This window comes from Anomaloglossus baeobatrachus, chromosome 7 (assembly GCF_048569485.1).
Source record: "Anomaloglossus baeobatrachus isolate aAnoBae1 chromosome 7, aAnoBae1.hap1, whole genome shotgun sequence".
In the NCBI taxonomy this organism is placed as follows: Eukaryota; Metazoa; Chordata; class Amphibia; order Anura; family Aromobatidae; genus Anomaloglossus; species Anomaloglossus baeobatrachus.
Genome location: NC_134359.1, coordinates 224,712,271 through 224,733,234, shown reverse-complemented (window position 1 = coordinate 224,733,234; position 20,964 = coordinate 224,712,271). Strand labels below are relative to the sequence as shown.

The 20,964-nt window shown below is 44.8% G+C and overlaps 1 protein-coding gene across 1 annotated transcript in view; it reads right to left on the bottom strand.

The window, feature by feature from the left end:
* The window catches only part of CIITA (class II major histocompatibility complex transactivator), a 116,975-nt gene that overhangs the window by 22,861 nt on the left and 73,150 nt on the right, over positions 1–20,964 (bottom strand). Inside the window, exons 8-16 of the mRNA XM_075317915.1 lie at positions 20,764–20,865; positions 20,608–20,688; positions 19,878–19,937; positions 15,227–15,364; positions 12,542–14,135; positions 9,497–9,670; positions 9,329–9,397; positions 7,007–7,087; positions 2,739–2,831 (exon numbers count right to left, since the gene is read on the bottom strand). Coding sequence (XP_075174030.1) covers positions 2,739–2,831; positions 7,007–7,087; positions 9,329–9,397; positions 9,497–9,670; positions 12,542–14,135; positions 15,227–15,364; positions 19,878–19,937; positions 20,608–20,688; positions 20,764–20,865 — 2,392 coding nt within the window. The remainder of the gene's footprint in view (positions 1–2,738; positions 2,832–7,006; positions 7,088–9,328; positions 9,398–9,496; positions 9,671–12,541; positions 14,136–15,226; positions 15,365–19,877; positions 19,938–20,607; positions 20,689–20,763; positions 20,866–20,964) is intronic.

Genomic DNA, 20,964 nt, shown 5'->3' with positions numbered 1-20,964 from the left:
TATACTTTCAGCCCAGATTCAGCCAAATGCCGCAAAGTTGATCGGACGGCGCTTCATAGTACAGATGGACAATGACCCCAAGCATACAGCCAAAGCTACCCAGGAGTTCATGAGTGCAAAAAAGTGGAACATTCTGCAATGGCCAAGTCAATCACCAGATCTTAACCCAATTGAGCATGCATTTCACTTGCTCAAATCCAGACTTAAGACGGAAAGACCCACAAACAAGCAAGACCTGAAGGCTGCGGCTGTAAAGGCCTGGCAAAGCATTAAGAAGGAGGAAACCCAGCGTTTGGTGATGTCCATGGGTTCTAGACTTAAGGCAGTGATTGCCTCCAAAGGATTCGCAACAAAATATTGAAAATAAAAATATTTTGTTTGGGTTTGGTTTATTTGTCGACCTCCTAAAATGTGGAGTGTTTGTAAAGAAATGTGTACAATTCCTACAATTTCTATCAGATATTTTTGTTCAAACCTTCAAATTAAACGTTACAATCTGCACTTGAATTCTGTTGCAGAGGTTTCATTTCAAATCCAATGTGGTGGCATGCAGAGCCCAACTCGCGAAAATTGTGTCACTGTCCAAATATTTCTGGACCTAACTGTATATGTGTTCTTCTATTTGTTTATTTCATTTTACTATTATGACCGGGGATGGGGTTTCCAAATGTTTTAAAATTATTCATTATTTTTGACCTTTCAAATAGTTACAACATTTTAGCGCAAATGTTCTCCAGTCTCCCCGGAGTGATTTTATTTGCACAAAGATATTTGCAACATTTTGTGAAACTGTCATAACATGGACTTAAGAGAGGGTCCGGCATGAAGTAAAACACACTGCTGATGTACCCTGCACCTCTAGCCAGTCCCTTTAGAGGTTCGTCACCTGTTGCCGAGCAGGAACCTGACGCCCTGAGAGACCCTGCAGAAAGCCCTGGCTAGTGAGTTGGAAGGTAAGGATCACTAGTCCCACCGCTGCACTAAAACAACACACTAATGCAAGACAGACAGAGGGGAAAATAACAACAGACTAACTCCAACAACTAGACTGCAGTCAGGCACCAGTACTGCTATATGAGTGCAAGCCAAAAAAATACATAGTACATAAGGATAAGGCTGCACATCAAACTTAGAAAATAGTATAATGCTATAAGCATACCGAAAAATATTGAAGCATACAATGAAAAATGACACTTGCTAACTTGAAAGTGTGAATAATGAAATGTATACCTCAATGCATGCGTCAAGGTATATCTCTATATTGGGGTCCCTAGCTCTGTGACCCTAACTGTGTGTCATCTCATTGCAATTAAAAACTGCTGTGTGTGGAGAGGGGTAACCAAGGACTATACTATTATCTAACTTTGATGGGCAGCCTTATCCTTATGTACTATGTATTTTTTGGCTTGCACTAATATATATTAGTGCTCACTTCAGTTATCCTATTTAGTATTATGAAGTTTTTTTTTCTGAATGTGAACACAGCTCCGCCCCTTTCGGCCATGTTTTTTCCATCTCCTATATAAGAAAGTCCTTGGTTACCCCTCTCCACACACAGCAGTTTTTAATTGCAATGAGATGACACACAGTTAGGGTTATAGAGCTAGGGACCCCAATATAGAGATATACCTTGACGAGGTTTTGGGGCTCAGTTACATTGATCAATGCGATTGCTAAATATCTACTTTTTCCTAATATTCATGGCAGGTATGCAATTCATTATTCACACTTTCAAGTTAGCAAGTGGCATTATTCATTGTATGCTTCAATATTTTTCGGTATGCTTATAGCATTATACTATTATCTAACTTTGATGTGCAGCCTTATCCTTATGTACTAGGCACCAGTACTGCAGCCTACACCGCTATCAACAGCAAGGACTCAAGCAGCTCCTTCCACCCCCCGAGCCCAGAATCCAAATGGCAACGAGAATAACTGGCACCCTCTGTTGGGAAACGTGTATAAAGAGACTCGGAGTGGGCCCAAACTAGAAACACCTCACCAGGAGTCAGAAGCTGCTGGCAAGGAAAACTGACATTATCCCTTGCCACATCCAAAGAAAGAAAACACACTTAATATGTAGCATCTCAGATGATAATAAGAGACTCTTGTCCTGATCCTGTCACTAGTCTTAAAATACAGAGAGACCGCCGTGATAAAAACATTGCAGTTTGGCACAAAGCACGCCTGAAGTTGGGGTGGCACGCTAATTAGAAGAGACACCACGGATATCACAGGATGTCGGTTTGCAGGGCTCTGGTCCAGCAGCCATGGACCTTGGATCTGACCGGTGGACCAGGGTTTTGCAAATCTTTTTGTTCAACTCTGTGTTCTTGTTATTCTAAGCAAGAAGGCCTGCGGAGACACCATCACGTTTCTCAATGCTGGCAAGAAATGTTAATTGTTGACATGCTGACATGTCAATTGTTTTTGCCATTTGCGTTTTGAACTGCAAAGCTGAGTTTTTGCTCAAATTTCTGCCAGAAAAAGGCTGCAGTTTGAACTGCATAGTGTGCACAAGAAACCCAAATTCCCATAGACTATGCTTGAAAAGCAGAACACACCAATTTTGGCATTAAACGCTGCAGTTGAAAAAGCAGCAAAAAAGCAGGTAAAAAGCAACGTGGACACATAGCCTTAAAATGTTACAGCAATGGCCAAAAGCCCAAATCACCAGGACTTTCTTTGAAATTCAGAAAATGCTTCCTCAAATTAACTAATGACTTTCCAGAACTTACTCCAGGGTTTGAAGGCTCCGCAGTTCTGGGAATTTCTCGGCCAGTTTCTCCACACCTTTATCACCAATGTGATTCTCTGTTAGGTTGTTCAAACTAGGCAAATTATGAGAGGATAAAACATATAACATTAATAAAAAATATTATACTTTATAAATCTATTCTTAACCTCTAATGACCAGATCCGAAAAGACCTTAATGACCGTCCCATTTCTTTAGTGTTTGCTTCCCCGCTTTTTAGCAACTGTAGTTTTTTTATTTTTCCTCTGACATGGATGTGTGATGCTTTGTTTTATATGAGACAAATTGTATTAGGTTTTAGCACTGCTTTGGGGTACTATGTAATTTATATGCATTTTTTTTTCTATTCCACAAAATTTAGAAAATAATTATTTTAGGTTTAGTGTTTTTTTTGTTTATATTTGTTACTGTACAGGTTTCACACCAAATATCCATTTCAACAAATTCTCTAGATTTATTTTCGTAGTGTAGGTTATGTTTGAATTTTTTATTAAATCTATTTTATGCAATATGAAAAAAAAATAATAATATATATACATTATCATAAAGGATCTCTGGGAACTTTTTTTTTTATTTCATTGATCATTTTTTCCACTGTAAGGCTATGTGTCCACGAGAGAATGTTGCTGCGGATTTTTCTGCCTCAAAATCCGCAGCTTTCCCCCAAAATCCGCACCTTAGCATAGCTGCGGATTTGACGCGGATTTGACGCGGATTTTGATGCGGATTTTGATGCGGATTTTGTCCAATGTGTTTCTGAATAAAGCTTTGACTGTTTTGAAGGCAAAAAAAGGTCTCTTTATGTCATTTCCTGTCCCAACCCTCCTTTCTTCTCCATTATCCATTTTGTTAGCAGTCTCACAGTGTGCTTATACAGAAAAGCTGCGGCCAACACCACTGGGCTCTTACATTCTAACAGGCTGTATATAATAACCCAGTGGTGGTGGCCGCAGCTTATAGCCAAAAAATGTGGTCCCATGTTCCCTTTCACTGTTATTTAAAAAAAAAAAAATGTGCTCCGCTGTATTTTCACTGTCCAGCCCGATGCAAGCGAGCAACTGGGGGCTGTGCTTCTCAGCGGGATAAGGCTGAAGCATTCTCTGCCCCTCCCGCTGAGAAAAACAGTCCTCAGCTGCCCCTGAAAATGGCGGATCCGTTGTGAAGCGCCATTCTCAGGTGCTGTACCGAGGCTCATCCAGCTGCCCTGATGCATTGGCTGGCTGGGTAATATGGGGTTAATGCCAGTTTTCTGCAAACTGGCACTAAGCCCGAGGTTCATAATGTCATGCCTGTGTAGACACGGCCATTATGAACCTCCATTTGGTAATAAAGAAAACACAACACCTTTATTAAAAATTTTAATTGAAAGAAAAACACACACACATCCCTGATTGCCATCTTTATTACTATCAAGCCTCAGAGGTTAATCCAGGACAATATCACAGGAAAGCTCTCTGCCGGCTGCTGGGAGCGGCAGAACTCACTGGCCGGGTCAGCTCAGTTCATAGCTGAGCTCGGGTCAGCTGACTTCAGAGCATCAGCTGACCCGGGCACAGAAGTCAGCCGGTCAGCTGACTTAATTCGCGAGCGCGGGCGGGTCAGCTGAGTGCACATCGACAGCTGAATAGTCGGCCGATGTGCACTCATCTGACCCGGGCACGGACGTCAGCCGGTCCCAGCAGACGGAAGAGAGCTTTGCAGCATCTCGTACACTGACGGCTGCTGGGACCGGCTGACGTCCGTGCCCGGGTCACATGACTGCACATCGTCAGCTGACTTAATTCGCGAGCGCAGGCGGGTCAGCTGACTGCACACCGACCAGCTGATGTGCCGGGCTCCGATGTGCACTCATCTGACCCGGGCACGGACGTCAGCCGGTCCCAGCAGACGGAAGAGAGCTTTGCAGCATCTCGTACACTGACGGCTGCTGTGACCGGCTGACGTCAGTGCCCGGGTCAGCCGGGTGCACATCGGAGCTGTCATGGATTATCGTCGGGGGATTCAGGGAGTAATAAAGATGGCAATCAGGGATGTTTGTGTGTTTTTCTTTCAAATAAAATTTTTAAAAAAGTGTTTTCTTTTCTTTATTACCAAACGGAGGTTCATAATGGCCGTGTCTACACAGGCATGACATTATGAACCTCGGGCTTAGTGCCAGTTTGCAGAAAACTGGCATTAACCCCGTAATTACCCAGCCAGCCAATGCATCACGGCAGCTGGATGAGCCTAGGTACAGCACCTGTGAATGGCGCTTCACAACGGAGCCGCCATTTTCAGGGGCAGCTGAGGACTGGTTTTCTCAGCGGGAGGGGCAGAGAATGCTTCAGCCTTATCCTGCTGAGAAGCACAGCCCTCAGTTGCTTGCTTGCATCGGGCTGGACAGTGAAAATACAGCGGAGCACATTTTTTTTTTTTTTAAAAAAGAATTGTGAAAAAAGACCTGGGATCCTGTTTTGCCAGCTAAAAGCAAGCAGCCTGTAACTAGCTGCTTTTAGCTGGCAATCCAGAGTCCGGACACAACACGACTACACTGCCACTACTCTACACTACAAAATGGTGAAACTTCCTCTTCCTGAACTATCCTACATCACTTCCTGCGGATTTGTTTGCGAGATCCGCACCAAATCCGCAGGAAAAAGAGCCTGTGGGAACAGACCTGCGGATTTCTTGCGGATTTTACACCTTGCATTGACTTGCATGGGAAAAATCCGCAACAAAATCTGCAACAATAATTGACATGCTGCAGATTTTTCCGGATCAAAATACGCGGCAAATCCGCCGCGGAAAAATCCGCAGCATGGGCACAGCATTTCCAAAATGCCATTGAAATGGCTTGGAAGTGCCGCTGCTGCAGATTTTCGGCAAATCCGCGGTAAATCCGCGGCAAATCCGCGGCAAAATCCGCGGTAAATCCGCAGTGTGGGCACATAGCCTAACTCTAGCACCCCAGTTGCTCTGCTATGCTGGTCCTATAGAGGTTGTAGTCTTTGAGACAGATATCGTTAACAGCAAGCCCTGTCCAATAAGTGAAGGACCCCCCCACAAACCTTTCCCAACCCTTGAAAGTCTGAATGCCCTGCAATATTTAGGGATGGATGACCTTCCTTCACTGAAGCTCAGGTAGAGTCCATCTTTCTCGTGGCTTCCACCTGGGCTACCACCTCAGTGTCCACCAGGATCTGTAGTTAAAGTTTGACTCCACGAGAAAGGGAAGCAGGAGTTACACAAGCAGTTGAGGCACTTGTTGACCAATAAACCTTCCAGGCCCTCCAAAGGGACTTCTAATATTGTATAAGTCATTGGTTTTACATTGTGCTTCACCTATTAAAAGTACAGCATGGGGGCAGTGTGAGTACTCGTATAGAGATCTTTGTTGTTTTACTACAGTTGTCTGTATTCAGGTTATGATTAAAGAGGTTAGAAGAAGTAACAGGGCACTCCTGGTTTACTACTAGGTGCCCGGATAGGATCCAACTCCTTATTCAAACCAATAAAAAAGACCCGACACTCAAGATGGATGAAAGGTAAATATTTAATATTGAAAAATTGTGAAGTGTACAACATGTGGCGCCACCACCACCAGCGTGTGATTCACTCACTACCCACACTTGTCTCCTGTATACCTCCCCGTGGCGGCCATTCTGCACTACCTCTGTAGTGAACAGCTTGATCTTCTATACAAATCTTGCTATTTTCTTTCAAACACAAGTGCTCCTGACAGTGTATGCTGAGAAAGATACTTAACCAAAACCTCACATGTTGTACACTTCACAATTTTTCAATATTAAATACTTACCTTGAATCCATCTTGAATGCTGGATCTCTTCTATTGGTATGATTAAAGGGGTTGTCCAACCTTAGGCTACAAGTCTGCAGTCAGTTTTTGTGACTGAAGACTGGTGAATCCAAATCGTTACACTGCGTGCTGTGAGGATTCTCTGGTGCCGACAACGGGAACAGGCGATCATGTGACCGCACGTACACTACACTCGTCTAGCCTCGCTTAATACACGTGCATTGAGTGAACCCGCACCAATCCATTCGGCTATGCTAATCACATACTTGTGGTCCCGTTGCCTTCACCGGTACTTGAGCATTCTCAATGATCTAACTATATGCGTAGTGAGGATTCACAATTCTGCAGTCATGTGGTGTGACTGCAGACTTGTAACCTAAGGTTGGACAGCCCCTTTAACTGGTACATGCCCTATATAATACATATTCTGATTTTAGGACATTGTGTTGCTTACTCTAAGTGTTGAAGAGCAGGAAGTTTCGGAAGAATTTCCACAAGCTTCAGGAAGCCATCTTGTCCATGTTTCTTTCCAAGCCTAAGACACAAAAACACTAACATGATTATTATAGCCTCAAGATGCCTCATTTGCTTGAATCCTTCCACTAACATATGGTACATCATAGGGTTACCCACAGTCACCATCCAAGCTACTGGTTGTTTTCTCCATGACTCTGCCCTGCCTTGGTGTGTATACATTATACAGAGCTACATGCAGATCTAAGATTGCTGTATTGAGCTACTACATTGCAATTAATGATAATGAATGTGATAGCAATGCAACCCACAAGTTGCCGCGTTCATGACCAACCCTGTAGGATTCCTACATAGCTACATTCACTGATATTAGTTGTGACCTGCAGCCTGATATTTGTGATCTTTTAAATTCAAATGTCCACTAGTTGCCAAGTAGCTCCAGCTTTGAATTTGCAGAAGTTACACAAGAGTATTGTACAAAACCATCATCATTAACTCATCATCCTCTCTAAAAACCCGCTAAAATCTGTCTTGGTCATAAAAAAGGGCCTTGCAAGCTCAATAAAGTGGTAATTGGTAATGCCAGCTGCATAAAGGAGGAACATAGTAAGAAGCAGGATGAAAGAGGGCGTCACATACACAACACAGACCAATACATCTGCTTTCTAGTGTTTGTCTAAGGCCTCTGCCAAACTCACGTGAATTTCACGCACGTGCCGAGAGACACGTATTTTCCCTGCGTGTTGCGTGCAGGTAAGTACGTGTCTCTGGTACGTGCGTGACACGTGTGTTCTACGTGTGCTATCCGCGATAGCACACGTAGAACCGGTAATTATTATACTCACCTGGTCCTTCCTGACGTCTGCGGTGCTGTCCATGGTGCTGATCCTCGGTCTCCAGCCCTCCCGTCTCCCGCTGCTGCTGCTGCCAGGCAGTGAAGTGAATATTCAGTGAGAATAATGAGCGGCGGTCGGCAGCAAGAGGCAGCAGCGGCAGAGACAGGAGGGCTGGAGAAGGTGAGTTAATGTTTGTTTTTTTTTTCACTGACATGTGTGTTTTCTCCGGCGCGTGTCACACGGGACCGCATCCACACTACACCCGTGTAGTACGGGTGCGGGCCGTGTGACACCCGTGCTGCCGGAGAAAACACTGACATGTCAGCGCTTTGAAAATCGCACACACGTACAAATGCACACGGACACACGTTCCGTGTGGTTTTACGTGTGTGTGCCTGCTACAATAGGGTAGCATTGGTTAAAGTGTCTCCGTGCCGCCGGTACGTGTAAAAAATGACAAACACGTGCCGGAGGCACGGATGTGTGGCGCAGGCCTAACACAATGCTGGATTCACAGCTTAACAGCTCAGTACTGCAGTGTAACGTCTCTCATGCTGCTGCCGCTTCAGAAAATGCGAGTATAGATCCCTCATATCTGTAAGTGCTGTGTATGGTGGGCTTTACACGCTATGATTTCGCTACAGCGATCTCGTTGGGGGTCACAGATTTTGTGACGCACATCCGGCGGCTGTAGCGATCTCATAGTGTGTGACTCCTAGGAGCGATTTTGGATCATTGCAAAAACGTCCAAAATCGCTCCTTGTTGACATGGGGGTCCTCTCCCAATTATTGCTGCTGTCGCTTGGGCGAAGTTGATCCTTGTCCCTGCGGCAGCACACATCGCTACGTGTGATGCCGCAGGAACGAGGAACCTCTCCTTACCTGCCTCACGCCAGCAATGAGGACGGAAGAAGGTGGGCGGGATGTTCGTCCCGCTTATCTCCGCCCCTCCACTTTGATTGGGCGGCCGCTTAGTGACGTCGCTGTGACGCCGAGCGAACCGCCCCCTTAGAAAGGAGGCGGTTTGCCAGTCACAGCGACGTCGCTGGGCAGGTAAGTACGTGTGACGCTGCAATAATGTTCGCTATGGCAGCGATCTTCACATATCGGCATAACGATAGGGGCGGGTGCTATCACACTCGCCATTGCTAGCATCGGCTAGCGATGTCGCAGCGTGTAAAGCCACCCTATGGGAACCATAACAGCTACAATTCCCACCCACTCGTTCAGATTCAATTGAAAATCGGAGATAGAGCCCGCCGAGAGAAAAAGTGGTGGAAATGGCAAGGAATATAATGACTAGAAATAGTGGTATTCCTCATGTGGACACGGCAGCTTATTCTCAGCAGTTACCAGAAACAAAATCTGTATCAAGAAAAGTACATGGACAATATTTACCCTCCCCAATTACTCTGCCGCCATCAATATTACATAATGTCAGACAAGACTTCTCTACGTCAACTTACCCAAATATGACCCTCTTCAGATTTTTTACAGCTGGAATTTCTTTAATATCAAGTGATGAATCTGGAGAGCTGGAAATAAATTCAGAAGGTGCCCCATTAATAACTATATATCATGTGCATCCAGGCTCCAGTACTGGGATGTGAAAAGTGCCCGACATAAAGTCTTACCAGTTACAGATGTCATTCTGGATGTCCACTAGAGTGACCAGATCTGTGACATCTTTCAGGCTTTCTACTTTGAATGGTTCTAAGGTGAATTTTCTGATGCATTTCTTCAGTAGTAGACTCTGTCCATCCGCTAGCAGCATCTTCCAAAGGTTAACAGTATCACTGAGGGAGGCTCTGTAGAGGAAAACACACAACTCTTTAGCGAGAGTACTTTCACCCCATTGTTTCCTATGCTATCTACAATGCTCAGGTTTATATACTGTGTCCAACTGTGTATGTCAAATCAGATTTACATGCATAGTGTTACATGTGCCCCTGGTACAATGACCTGAGACTGTCTGCAGGCCTTGACTGGCCCAAAGTGGAACCACTGATTTCCCCGGTGGGCCCCTGTGCAGGACTGGACCACCAACCCTGTTATAGAGCAGTAGTTGGCACAATACATTTGATTCTCTGTATACCAGCAAAGTCAGAATCTACTCATTTGTTTAAAGAGGTTGTCCTCTACTTTTACACTGATGGCCTATCCTTAGTATATGTCATCAATGTCTGATCAGCCGGGGTCCGACACCTCACCGATCAGCTGTTCTTGGTCCCGGCAGCGGCAGTAGACAGCCGGAAATGATCAGTTCCGAAGTTGCGCTGTCTTCTCATAACGGCCACTGGGTGGTGCACATCCGTCTCCCATTCTAATCAATAGGAGGCGGATGTGCAGTACCTGGCCATGGCCACTATCAGAAGATGGATCAGCTCCAGAACTGAGCATTTCCAGCTGCCTTCTGTCGCTCCCGGGACCAAGAACAGCTGATTGGCGAGGGTGTGGGGTGTCAGACAACCTACCTAGTGTTTTATTATATAGAAGCAGAGGAAAATGTATGACTGAGCGTGGGCCCACAAAGGCAATGTTACTTGTGGACTCTGCCACCCCTGTATGACACCGTGTCAGTTTGGTTTCCAGTGTGAGATATAGTGTAACACCTAATTACTGGTAGTTCAGCTTCCAGTCGGTGATATCCAATACTATTATAATGAATATCAAGACATGGATACTTTTATGCCTTATACACACCTCACTTTTTCATTAGTATTTGCAAGGCAAAACTAGTAGTGTCTCCAAATACACAGAGTACGTGTGGATCATTGAATTATAGGGGTTTTTTTTAAAGTTTTGCTGATTGTAGTAATGCACTGTTTTCTCGAGGCAAATACAGTATCTTTCGTTTTATAAGACGCAACCCCAAATTTAAGGATAAAAAAAAACAAAAGGGGTTTGTCTTATACTACCGTGTTGTCTTACCGGAGGGGTGGGCGGCAGCGGGGGTGGAGTGGAGTCCCAGGAGGCAGGGGCGGTGCTGGTGGGGTCTGTGCTGGCAGCGGTGTGTCTGTGCTGGCAGCGGTGTGTCTGTGCTGGCACAGACAGCTGGCCGCACAGAGAGCCGCCAGCACAGAGAGGCAGCTGGCCGCCCGACAGCCCCCCGCGCCAATATTCTACCTCCCGGTAAGCTATATTCGGATTTTAAGATGTACCCCTCATTTTCCTCCCAAATTTGTGGGACGAAAAGTACATATTATAATCCGAAACATATGTTATACAGGCAATTACACCTCTGTTTGACACCCTGGACTTGAGAACCCAGCTATTCTCTGACTACACTATTGGTTGTGAATGTTTTTCTGTTTGTAATCCAGCTTATTTACACTTCTATCTTCAAAATGTTCCACTGGCCAACACTGGACATCCCCCAAGAGGCCCACGAAAGAATGAACACTAGGGAGTCTTTGGGACCTGCTAACCATTTTGAGTTTATGGCTTGCGAATACTGCCTCTATATCCACTTTTATTGGATTTATGGAAACCAGTTGCTTCTGTCAGACTCCCCAGAAATGAATTGAATATAGGTCAAACCATTTCCATAATAGCCACTGTGTTTCATAACAGGCTGATTGTGTCCACTTCTTGAGTTTTCAACAGTCGTTTAATAGGCTCACGGGATGGATTACAATGAAAGATAACTCCTGGATTATAAAGATGGAAGCTCAGAACACAGGATCCATCATTCACAATAGGTTATGGCCACAGCTTATCTCCTCCCCTCCCCGCATAATGATCTCTGCACAGATCCCAGCACATCAGTAAAGTCATCAGTCTACAAGTTGATCTTGGTCAGGAAGCCATTGTAAAACACATCTCTGAATGCTGTTAACGCACCACCCCAGCGGTTTTCTTTTCATTTCAGTGCTGGAGTGGTGTTTTAAAGGAAACCTGTCACATGTGTAAATGCTATTAACCTGCAGATATGGGGTTAAAGTGCAGGTTAATATCATCTGAAACCTGTCTGGCGACTGCACATTGACTCCTACTGCCGGGAGGAATTAACTTTATTCCTACCAGCAGCGTTTGGGTATCAGTCATGGGGGTGGTCCAATATTGGGTTCAGTCACAGCTCTGTGGATGGAGAGCTCCTGTCCGTCTCCGCCAATTTGTGACCTACCAACAGCTCCAGTGTTTCATTGAGCGCACCAGTGGTCACAACTCAATGCAAGTCTACGAGAGCCTCATTCTGTCTGTCATAGAGATACACTGGGAGCTTGAGACGTAACTTCTTACTTTCAGCCAGTCAGAAGTTACAGGCAAAAAAATTGATGAAGCTGACGGAAGGTGAGTATAAGACAGGGGGTAATGGGACTTAGATTAAAGCACAACTCCAGTGCTGAAAAAAAAGGCTAGTGTGATGCTTTAAAAGAGCTGTCTCATCTAGAAAAATTAATGCTCTGTTGACATGACAAGAAGTAAGAGAATTGCCAGCAGGAGCACTCTAACTATCAGCTAGAAGAGATCGTAGCAAAGCAGACAAGGCAGGTAGTTAGCAACTACTTTTTGGTATGTCTTTAGAAGAGAAATCTTGATAAGATGTTTGGTTAAGTTGGCCACATCTTATAAACGATTTGCAAACTTCCAGTTAATCAAACATAGAATAATTTGTGTTGGATAACGAGGTTCTAAACCATAAATTAAAAAATAAATTGGTTCTCCCGAAACCATACCTGAACGATGTGATGCCTTTGAGACGCAGAAGTTCTTCTAAACCTTTCTGATCAATGCTCGTCTTCCTCAGATCCAAGGAAACCTTTGCTTTTGAAACTTTTAAAAGTTCCTTCACTACAAACACATCTGGTGGAGTAAGCCGAGTGCCCACAAACGAGAGCTCCTCATTCAGTTCTACGGCTAATCCACGCATGAGGCGCAAGTTATTTACTCCATATACACAATGAAAAACTTCAAGCAGTTTTTGTGGGCAGAGCTTTGAAAGCTCTAATGTTCGAAAATAATCATTAATTTTCTTTTGTTTTTTTACATGTTTAGTGCACACTGGACTAGGACTTCCCTTGTCGTAATACAACAGTCCAATTAAAAACCTGCGTACCATGTCTGGACAACTTTCTTGGTTCCGTCTTCTTTTAAGGTCAAAAGAAATATATCTGACCAAGTTCCTGTCACTTATACTCTCAAGTGTATGAAATGCTGAGGAAAAGTTCTGAACCAGTGAGTTGGAAGACGTACGCTCCATAGTATTTCCAGTACCAGTCAGTAGTTTTTCAGGTTGTGGTTCCAGTTGAATTTTTTTGTCAGATACAAAATCAAGGCACGATGACTCAACTGTACAGTGTTTTGTGGAGGTTCCTTCACAAGTATCTGGAGAATTCAAGTTTTTCTGAAATAAGTCATAGCAAAGAGCTGCTAATGTCAAAGGTAATTCTTTGTTTCGAGTCTTTAAGTTATGTTCGGCGAATATACACATTAATTTACACATAAAAGGAATATAACAGTAGCTGAACACATACTGGTAATCTTTAATCCATTCTAGGGCATTACTGAAATCTGGCCGTTCCTTAAAATATTCTTTGATGTACCATTCCACCTGGCTGGGAGAAAATCCCATCATCTCAATGATTTTGTCAACTTTTCCCAAGTATTGATTGAGTTTTTCTCTGACTCTTGCAGTTATTAGCAAGGTGCACCCACGTAGTAGCTTTTTCTGGAACAGACCAGTGAATAAGTCCTTCACTTTATTGGTTTTACCTGGTGTTGTGGAAAAAGAACCATGAAGAAGTCCTTCTGGATCTTGGAATTCATCAAAACCATCAAAGATGAGAAGAACCTTCTCTGGATTTCTCAGAATGTACTGGTAGACATCAATGTTCTTCTCATGAGCACAAGAAGACACCTTGAAAAGTAACTCTCTAAAGCTATACTGCTTAGATACATCCAGGTTTCTACACTCAAAATAAAACACAAAGCTAAACTGATCAAACTTCCCGTCTGACCATTCATGGCAGATCTTCTTGACAAGTACCGTTTTGCCCATTCCCGATTGTCCAAGTAGTGCAATAATTTTAGTCTCCATTTCCTTTCCATCTTTGTCATCAAACAGATTTAAGAGTTTGAGGGTCTCTCTTTCCTTTTCAGCCAAATCATAATTCATTAATTCTTTCTCTGCTGTTTTGCTAATACCCTTTCCAGTTTTGGGATTGATCCCAATGTTTACAACTGCTGCATCAGTATATAGAAAATCACTTTTTGAAGCAAATGATTTATGATATAGCTGTTTCTGGGCTTCTATAAATGAGTTCACAAGTTCTGAGAAAAAGATAAAAATAATGAGTGATAATGAACACATTCAATAGCTAAAGACATTTAAAAAAGAAGTGAAAGAAAGACTTATACTTCTCCCTTTTGTATCTACTTCTTTATAAAAACAAAATACATCCAGAGGCACCATAACAAATACAGTATGTAACAACGCTGTCTACACGCAGGGACATGTTTTTTAAAAAATAATTAAGTGTTGCTACATCTAATAAGAAAAAGTGAAAATCTCCTAGACCTCATCATTACTAAGATTTGATTTTCCGGTATTAGACTTTTTGTTATATAAATGTTAAATGAAATGATTCCATAACTAATTGTAGATGTTCATAAATCCAAGTGTGGAATAGATGCATATGACATTTATAAATTCTCAAGGGCCAGACCTAGGATGGTCTAAGTATGGAAATTTAAGTACACGTATTTACTTAGCTTCCACTTGTTAATCTATTCTCAGGTGAACTCCTGTTCCCCTACACACCTTTCCTAACTAATAACCACATAGAATACATTTGAGAAGGCGCCTCTAATAAGCCCTTATACTTCCGTTTTGTTGCTCAGATGGTAACTACGACTGTAACGTTCATGTCCTCAACTGATATCTCTAACACCTTCCTCCTTCCAGTATACATTTGCACAAACTAACCCTTCCTTACTATAAAAGTGAACCTGTCAGGTGTCCTATGCACCCATAACCACGATCAGTTCTGGGTGCATATTTCTAATCCCGGCCTAACTGTCCCAGCATCTAGTAACATACTGTTTCTAAAGATCTCTTTATGTATTTTTAAAGACCCTTTATGAGATGCTAATAAGCGCAGGGACTAGTCACAAGGGCGTTAGTTCCCCTGGCTAATCCGCCCTCTTAGCATGTTAGCACACCCACAGGGGCGTACTAACATACTATTCAATGCCCATTGTCCAGCGTCATCAGCGATGATGCGCGTACCTGTGTCTGTTCTCACCGCTTCAGACACCGGATTTAGAGTCAGTGCGCATGATCAGAAGTCCCTGCACTTCCGGTTAAAGTATGTTAATTAATACACTTAGGACAGAGAGAAAACTATGAATCTTAAAATTACCTATTGAGGAACAGTGGCACAAAGAAGCCGCTTCTGGCGAGTTGGGCAAATCAGCTGCATTGGGCGCAAAAGGACTGCAGGAGGCGTTCCTATCGGGAGATGGCGGGATGCTTGTATTTGTAGAAGGCACATGGTGTTCTAGATCGGACAAGAGACAACACATTCAATTAGGGCCCCCTACACATAAGATAAAAATCAGCCAATCACCATCCATTTGACATGTTTGGGGCCTCTCGACATTCCTCTGACAGAAGAGAAGTATCAGCAATTGGAACTTCATTGCCCATGGTTTTCAATATATCTGATTGCTGTAACTTTCCATATGACTGACCCAGAGGTACAGGACTGGCTTTGTCTTGTAAGGAGCCATGCACCTCTATGCCCACCACAATAAAGTACACAAATAAGTGCTTATTACCTGCCTGCTGGCAGATGTACAGAAGACGATATCTCTCCTAATCCCAGTCCACCCCCTGCTAACTTTACCCCCTCCCCCACCTCCCATAGAAACCCTGCTAACCTCATTGACATTAGTTATACACCCTCACTTCCCTCTTTTAATTGTGCTCTCTGGAATCCACGGTCCGTATGTAACAAGCTTCCCTACATCCACAACCTCTTTCTCAATAACTCTCTTAATCTACTAGCCATCACTGAAACCTGGATTCAGGATTCTTACATTGCTTCCCCTGCTGCCATTTCTCATGGTGGTTTACACTTTTCACATTCAGCAAGACCTGAAAACAGACATGGTGGTGGAGTCGGTTTACTCCTGTCCCCACGATGCACTTTCCAGGTCATCCCCCCAGCTCCATCACTCTTATTCCCATCCTTTGAGGTCCACACCATCAGGGTCTTCCGTCCCCATTCCCTCAGAGTTGCTGTCATATACCATCTACCAGGCTCACCCACCCAGTTCCTTGACCACTTTTCAGCCTGGCTGCCGCACTTCATGTCCTCTGAATTACCAACCCTCATCCTAGGAGACTTCAACATCCCCATGAACAGCCCCTCCTCCCCATCTGCATCCCAGCTTCTATCTTTAACCACCTCCCTTGACCTCTCACAGCTCTCATCCACTGAGACACATGAAGATGGTAACTCCCTTGACCTGGTCTTTATCCGCTTCTGCTCAATCTCTCACTTTGGCAACTCACCTCTTCCCCTCTCTGACCACAACATCCTCTCCTTCAAGCTTACAAACCTTCGTCCGCCCCAGCACACTCCCACCTATCACAGATTCAGAAACCTACAGGCCATTGACTCTCAGACACTTACAGACTCTCTACACTCATCACTGTCCCCTATCTCCTCACTTTCCTGTCCTGATCTGGCTGTAAACCACTACAATGAAACACTCAAAAGCACCCTGGACCAAGTAGCACACCTCAGAACCTCCGAACACCGAGTAAAACAGCCTTGGCTCACATCACAAACTCGATTTCTCTAGCGATGCTCTAGGAGTGCCGAACACCTATGGAGGAAAACCCGCACACCAGAAAACTTCATCCACTACAAGTTCATGTAAAGGACCTACAACTCTTCCCTTCACCTCGCCAAACAGACCTACTTCACCACCCTTATCTCCTCACTATCCAACAATCCAAAAAAGCTCTTTGACACCTTTCACTCCCTCCTCAGTCCCAAAGCACAGACCCCCTATCACAGACCTTCATGCTGATGACCTGGCCTCGTATTTCACAGAGAAAATAGAAAACATATGCCAAGAGATCAGCTCCCAGCCGCCAAGCTTTGTGCATCCCATCCCTCCCCATATCCCATCCAGCTCACTTTCCACATTTGACCCAGTCACAGGGGAGGAAGTCTCCAGGCTCCTTTCTTCTTCTCGTCCTACCACTTGCCCTACTGATCCCTTTCCCTCACACCTTCTCCAGTCCCTCTCTCCGGTTGTCACTACTCACCTAACTAAAATCTTCAATCTCTCTCTCTCTCTTCTGGTATCTTCCCTTGCTCCCTCAAACACTCTATCATTACTCCATTATTAAAAAAAAACCTTCTCTTAATCCGTCCTGTACAAGCAACTACAGACCAGTCTCCAATCTCCCCTTCATCTCCAAACTCTTGGAGCGCCTGGTCTACTCTCGTCTCACCCGCTACCTTTCCACTCACTCTCTTCTAAATCCTTAACAGTCTGGCTTCCGCCCATTACACTCAACAGAAGCTGCCCTTGTCAAAGTGATCATGATCAATGACCTATTGACAGAAAAACGTAATGGTGACCACTCTCTGCTTATTCTCCTTGACCTTTCTGCCGCCTTCAACACTGTTGACCACCATCTCCTTCTCTCTATGCTCCATTCTATCGGCTTAAAGGACACTGCTTTCCTGGTTCTCTTCCTATCTTTCTTGCCGCTCAATCAGGGTATCATTTTCTGGCTCCACATCTTCTCCTCTTCCTCTCACTGTTGGGGTCCCTCAAGGTTCAGTCCTTGGCCCTCTTCTTTTCTCCCTCTACACTGCCCCAATTGGAATGACCATCAGCAGATTTGGCTTTCAGTACCATCTTTATGCTGATGACACACAGCTATACACCTCATCCCCTGAGCTCACCCCCGCTGTACTACAGCACACAATTGACTGCCTGACTGCAGTTTGCAACATCATGTCTGCTCTCTATCTGAAACTTAACCTTTCCAAAACTGAACTTCTTCTTTTCCCTCCATCTCCCAACCTCCCTAAAAACCTGACATCTCCCTCTCTGTGTGTGGCACAACGATAAGTCCTAGGCAGCAAGCCCGCTGTCTGGGTGTAATACTTGACAGTGATGTCTCCTTCACCTCCCACATACAATCTCTTGCCCGCTCCTGCCGCTTGCACCTCAAGAACATCTCTAGAATCTGCCCCTTTCTCACAATGGAAATGACAAAAACCCTCACCGTGGCCCTGATCCACTCTCGCCTTGACTACTGTAAAGGCCGCTTTACACGCTGCGATATCGTGACCGATATCGCTAGCGTGCGTACCCGCCCCCATCGGTTGTGCGACACAGGCAAATCGCTGCCCGTGGCGCACAACATGGCGCGGACCTGTCACACTACTTACCTGCCTAGCGACGTTGCTGTGACCGGCAAACCACCTCATTTCTATGGGGCGGTTCGTTCAGCGTCACAGCGACGTCACAGCAGCATCACTGAACCGCCGCCCAATAGAAGCGGAGTGGTGTAGATGAGCGGGACGTAACATCCCGCCCACCTACTCCCTTCCTCATTGCGTGCGGACGCAGGTAAGGTGAGGTTCTTCGTTCCTGCGGTGTCACACGTAGCGATGTGTGATGCCGCAGCAACGAGGATCTACATCGCTAGCTGCAGCAGCAGCGATAATCGAGAATAGGGGGGCATGTCACGATGATCAATTTTGAACGTTTTTGCTACGATTCAAAATCGCTCATAGGTGTCACACGCAACGACATCGCTAAAGCGGCCGGATGTGCGTCACAAATTCCGTGACTCCAACGAGATCGCTTGAGCGATGTCACAGCGTGTAAAGCGGCCTTTACTCTCTATTAATTGGTCTCCCCCTAACTAGACTCTCTCCTCTACAGTCCATCCTTAATGCAGCAGCCAGGGTCACGTATCTGGCTAACCGCTACTCGGATGCCTCTGCTCTGTGCCAGTCATTGCACTGGCTGCCCATATATCATAGGATCCAATTCAAACTGCTTGTTCTTACCCACAAAGCTCTCCACAATGCGGCACCCCCCTACATCTCCACCCTCCTCTCTGTCTATCACCCCACCCATTCTCTATGGTCTGCAAATGACTTTCGATTAAAGGCCGCTTTACACACTGCTATATCGGTCCCGATATCGCTAGTGTGGGTACCCGCCCCCATCTGTTGTGCGACACGGGCAAATCGCTGCCCGTGCCGCACAACATCGCCCAGACCCGTCACACATACTTACCTGCCCGGCGACGTCGCTGTGACCGGCGAACCGCCTCCTTTCTAAGGGGGCGGTTCGTTCAGCGTCACCGCGACGTCACAGCAGCGTCACTGAACCGTGGCCCAATAGAAGCGGAGGGGCGGATATGAGCGGGACAAACATCCCGCCCACCTCCTTCCTTCCGCATAGCGGCCGGGAGGCAGGTAAGGAGAGCTTCCTCGTTCCTGCGGCGTCACACACAGCGATGTGTACTGCCGCAGGAGCGACGAACTACATCGTTACTGCTGCAGTAACGATAATCGAGAATGGACCCCCATGTCACCGATGAGCGATTTTACACGTTTTTGCAATGATGCAAAATCGCTCATCGGTGTCACACGCAGCAACATCGCTAATGCGGCCGGATGTGCGTCACAAATTCCGTGACCCCAACGATATCTCTCTCTCTCTCTCAATACTGAGCCCTATATAACACCGCCCACACCACTGATTGGCAGCTTTCTTGGTATACTGTAAATTGGAAAAAAAATATGCGAATAGTGCGGCTGTGGTCATACAGAGTGGAAGGACTGTATGGCATGAGGCAACTAGTCCATTAGTGATAATCGCCTGCTGATAAAACATATTTTATTGAATAGGTTAATAAGTGACACATACCTGGAATCAGGCTCTTAGCCCCTATATTCTCCTGCACTCTGATTACATACCAAAAACCTGCTGACAGTTTCCCTTTCATATATGGATTCTTACCAGGTATGGGACTGGGAGGTGTAGTTGGTACACATGACTGTACAGGTACAGGAGCAGGTGCTAGGATCAATATAAAATGACAGATCTTAGACAAGTACTCATGATTAATGGCATCTAGGTTATATGACAGTCAATAGACGATTACTGAACTCAAGTGTTCTAATGAATACATTTAGGCAAGACTCTCCAGCCATTACAGAAAAGGAAGGGCAGGCATGTTTCATTCAGTTCAGTTAAAAAAATACAAATACTGGACTTGTGGAACATTTGGGGGCCAACTAAGCATTAAAGGGAATCCGTCACCAGATTTTTGCTCCCCCATCTGAGGGCAGCATAATGTAGAGACAGAGACCCGGATTCCAGCGATGTGTCACTTACTGAGCTGTTTGCTGTCATTTTGATAAAATCAATGTTTTCTCTGCTGCAGATCTAGCAGTTATACAGAGCTCATGAATATGTAGGACTACCTGGCCATCACACCAAGTAGTCCTATAATGATAATCTCCTCCTGATTAAACAGTGATTTTATCAAAGCTACACTAAACAGCCCAGTAACAGTGACACATCAATGGAATCAAGATCTCTGCCCCTACATTATCCTGCTTTCGGATTGGGTGCCAAAACCCTGGTGATGGATTCCCTTTAAAATGCACAGCCTGAGAATAACCTTTTCATGGAGGGAGTGTAGATGGAGACAAAAATAAGTAGAAATAGATATAAAATGAATTACCTGGGCAGAGCACTATGCTTGCATAAAATTGGAAACTGGCCGGTGGAATCATAGGGAAATATTGAGAATTGCATGTGTTTCCTGAGGAAGAGAAGGAGGAAATGATTTCATCTGAATATAAATAACGAGTGAACGGAGCACAAGAGAAACACTCACCTGCTCCATCAGGAGAGCATGCGTAAAAGTAGGGGACATTGCCTGAGTTTAAAGAGTCCGGTGTCCCATTCCCCATATTGATTTCATATAATGCAGGGGCGTCTGAATGACAAATACACTATACATCAATATATTATAAACTAACTGTTATTCATAATGCAATATGTAATTTTTTGCGGTATCTTTGTTAAAGGGAACCTG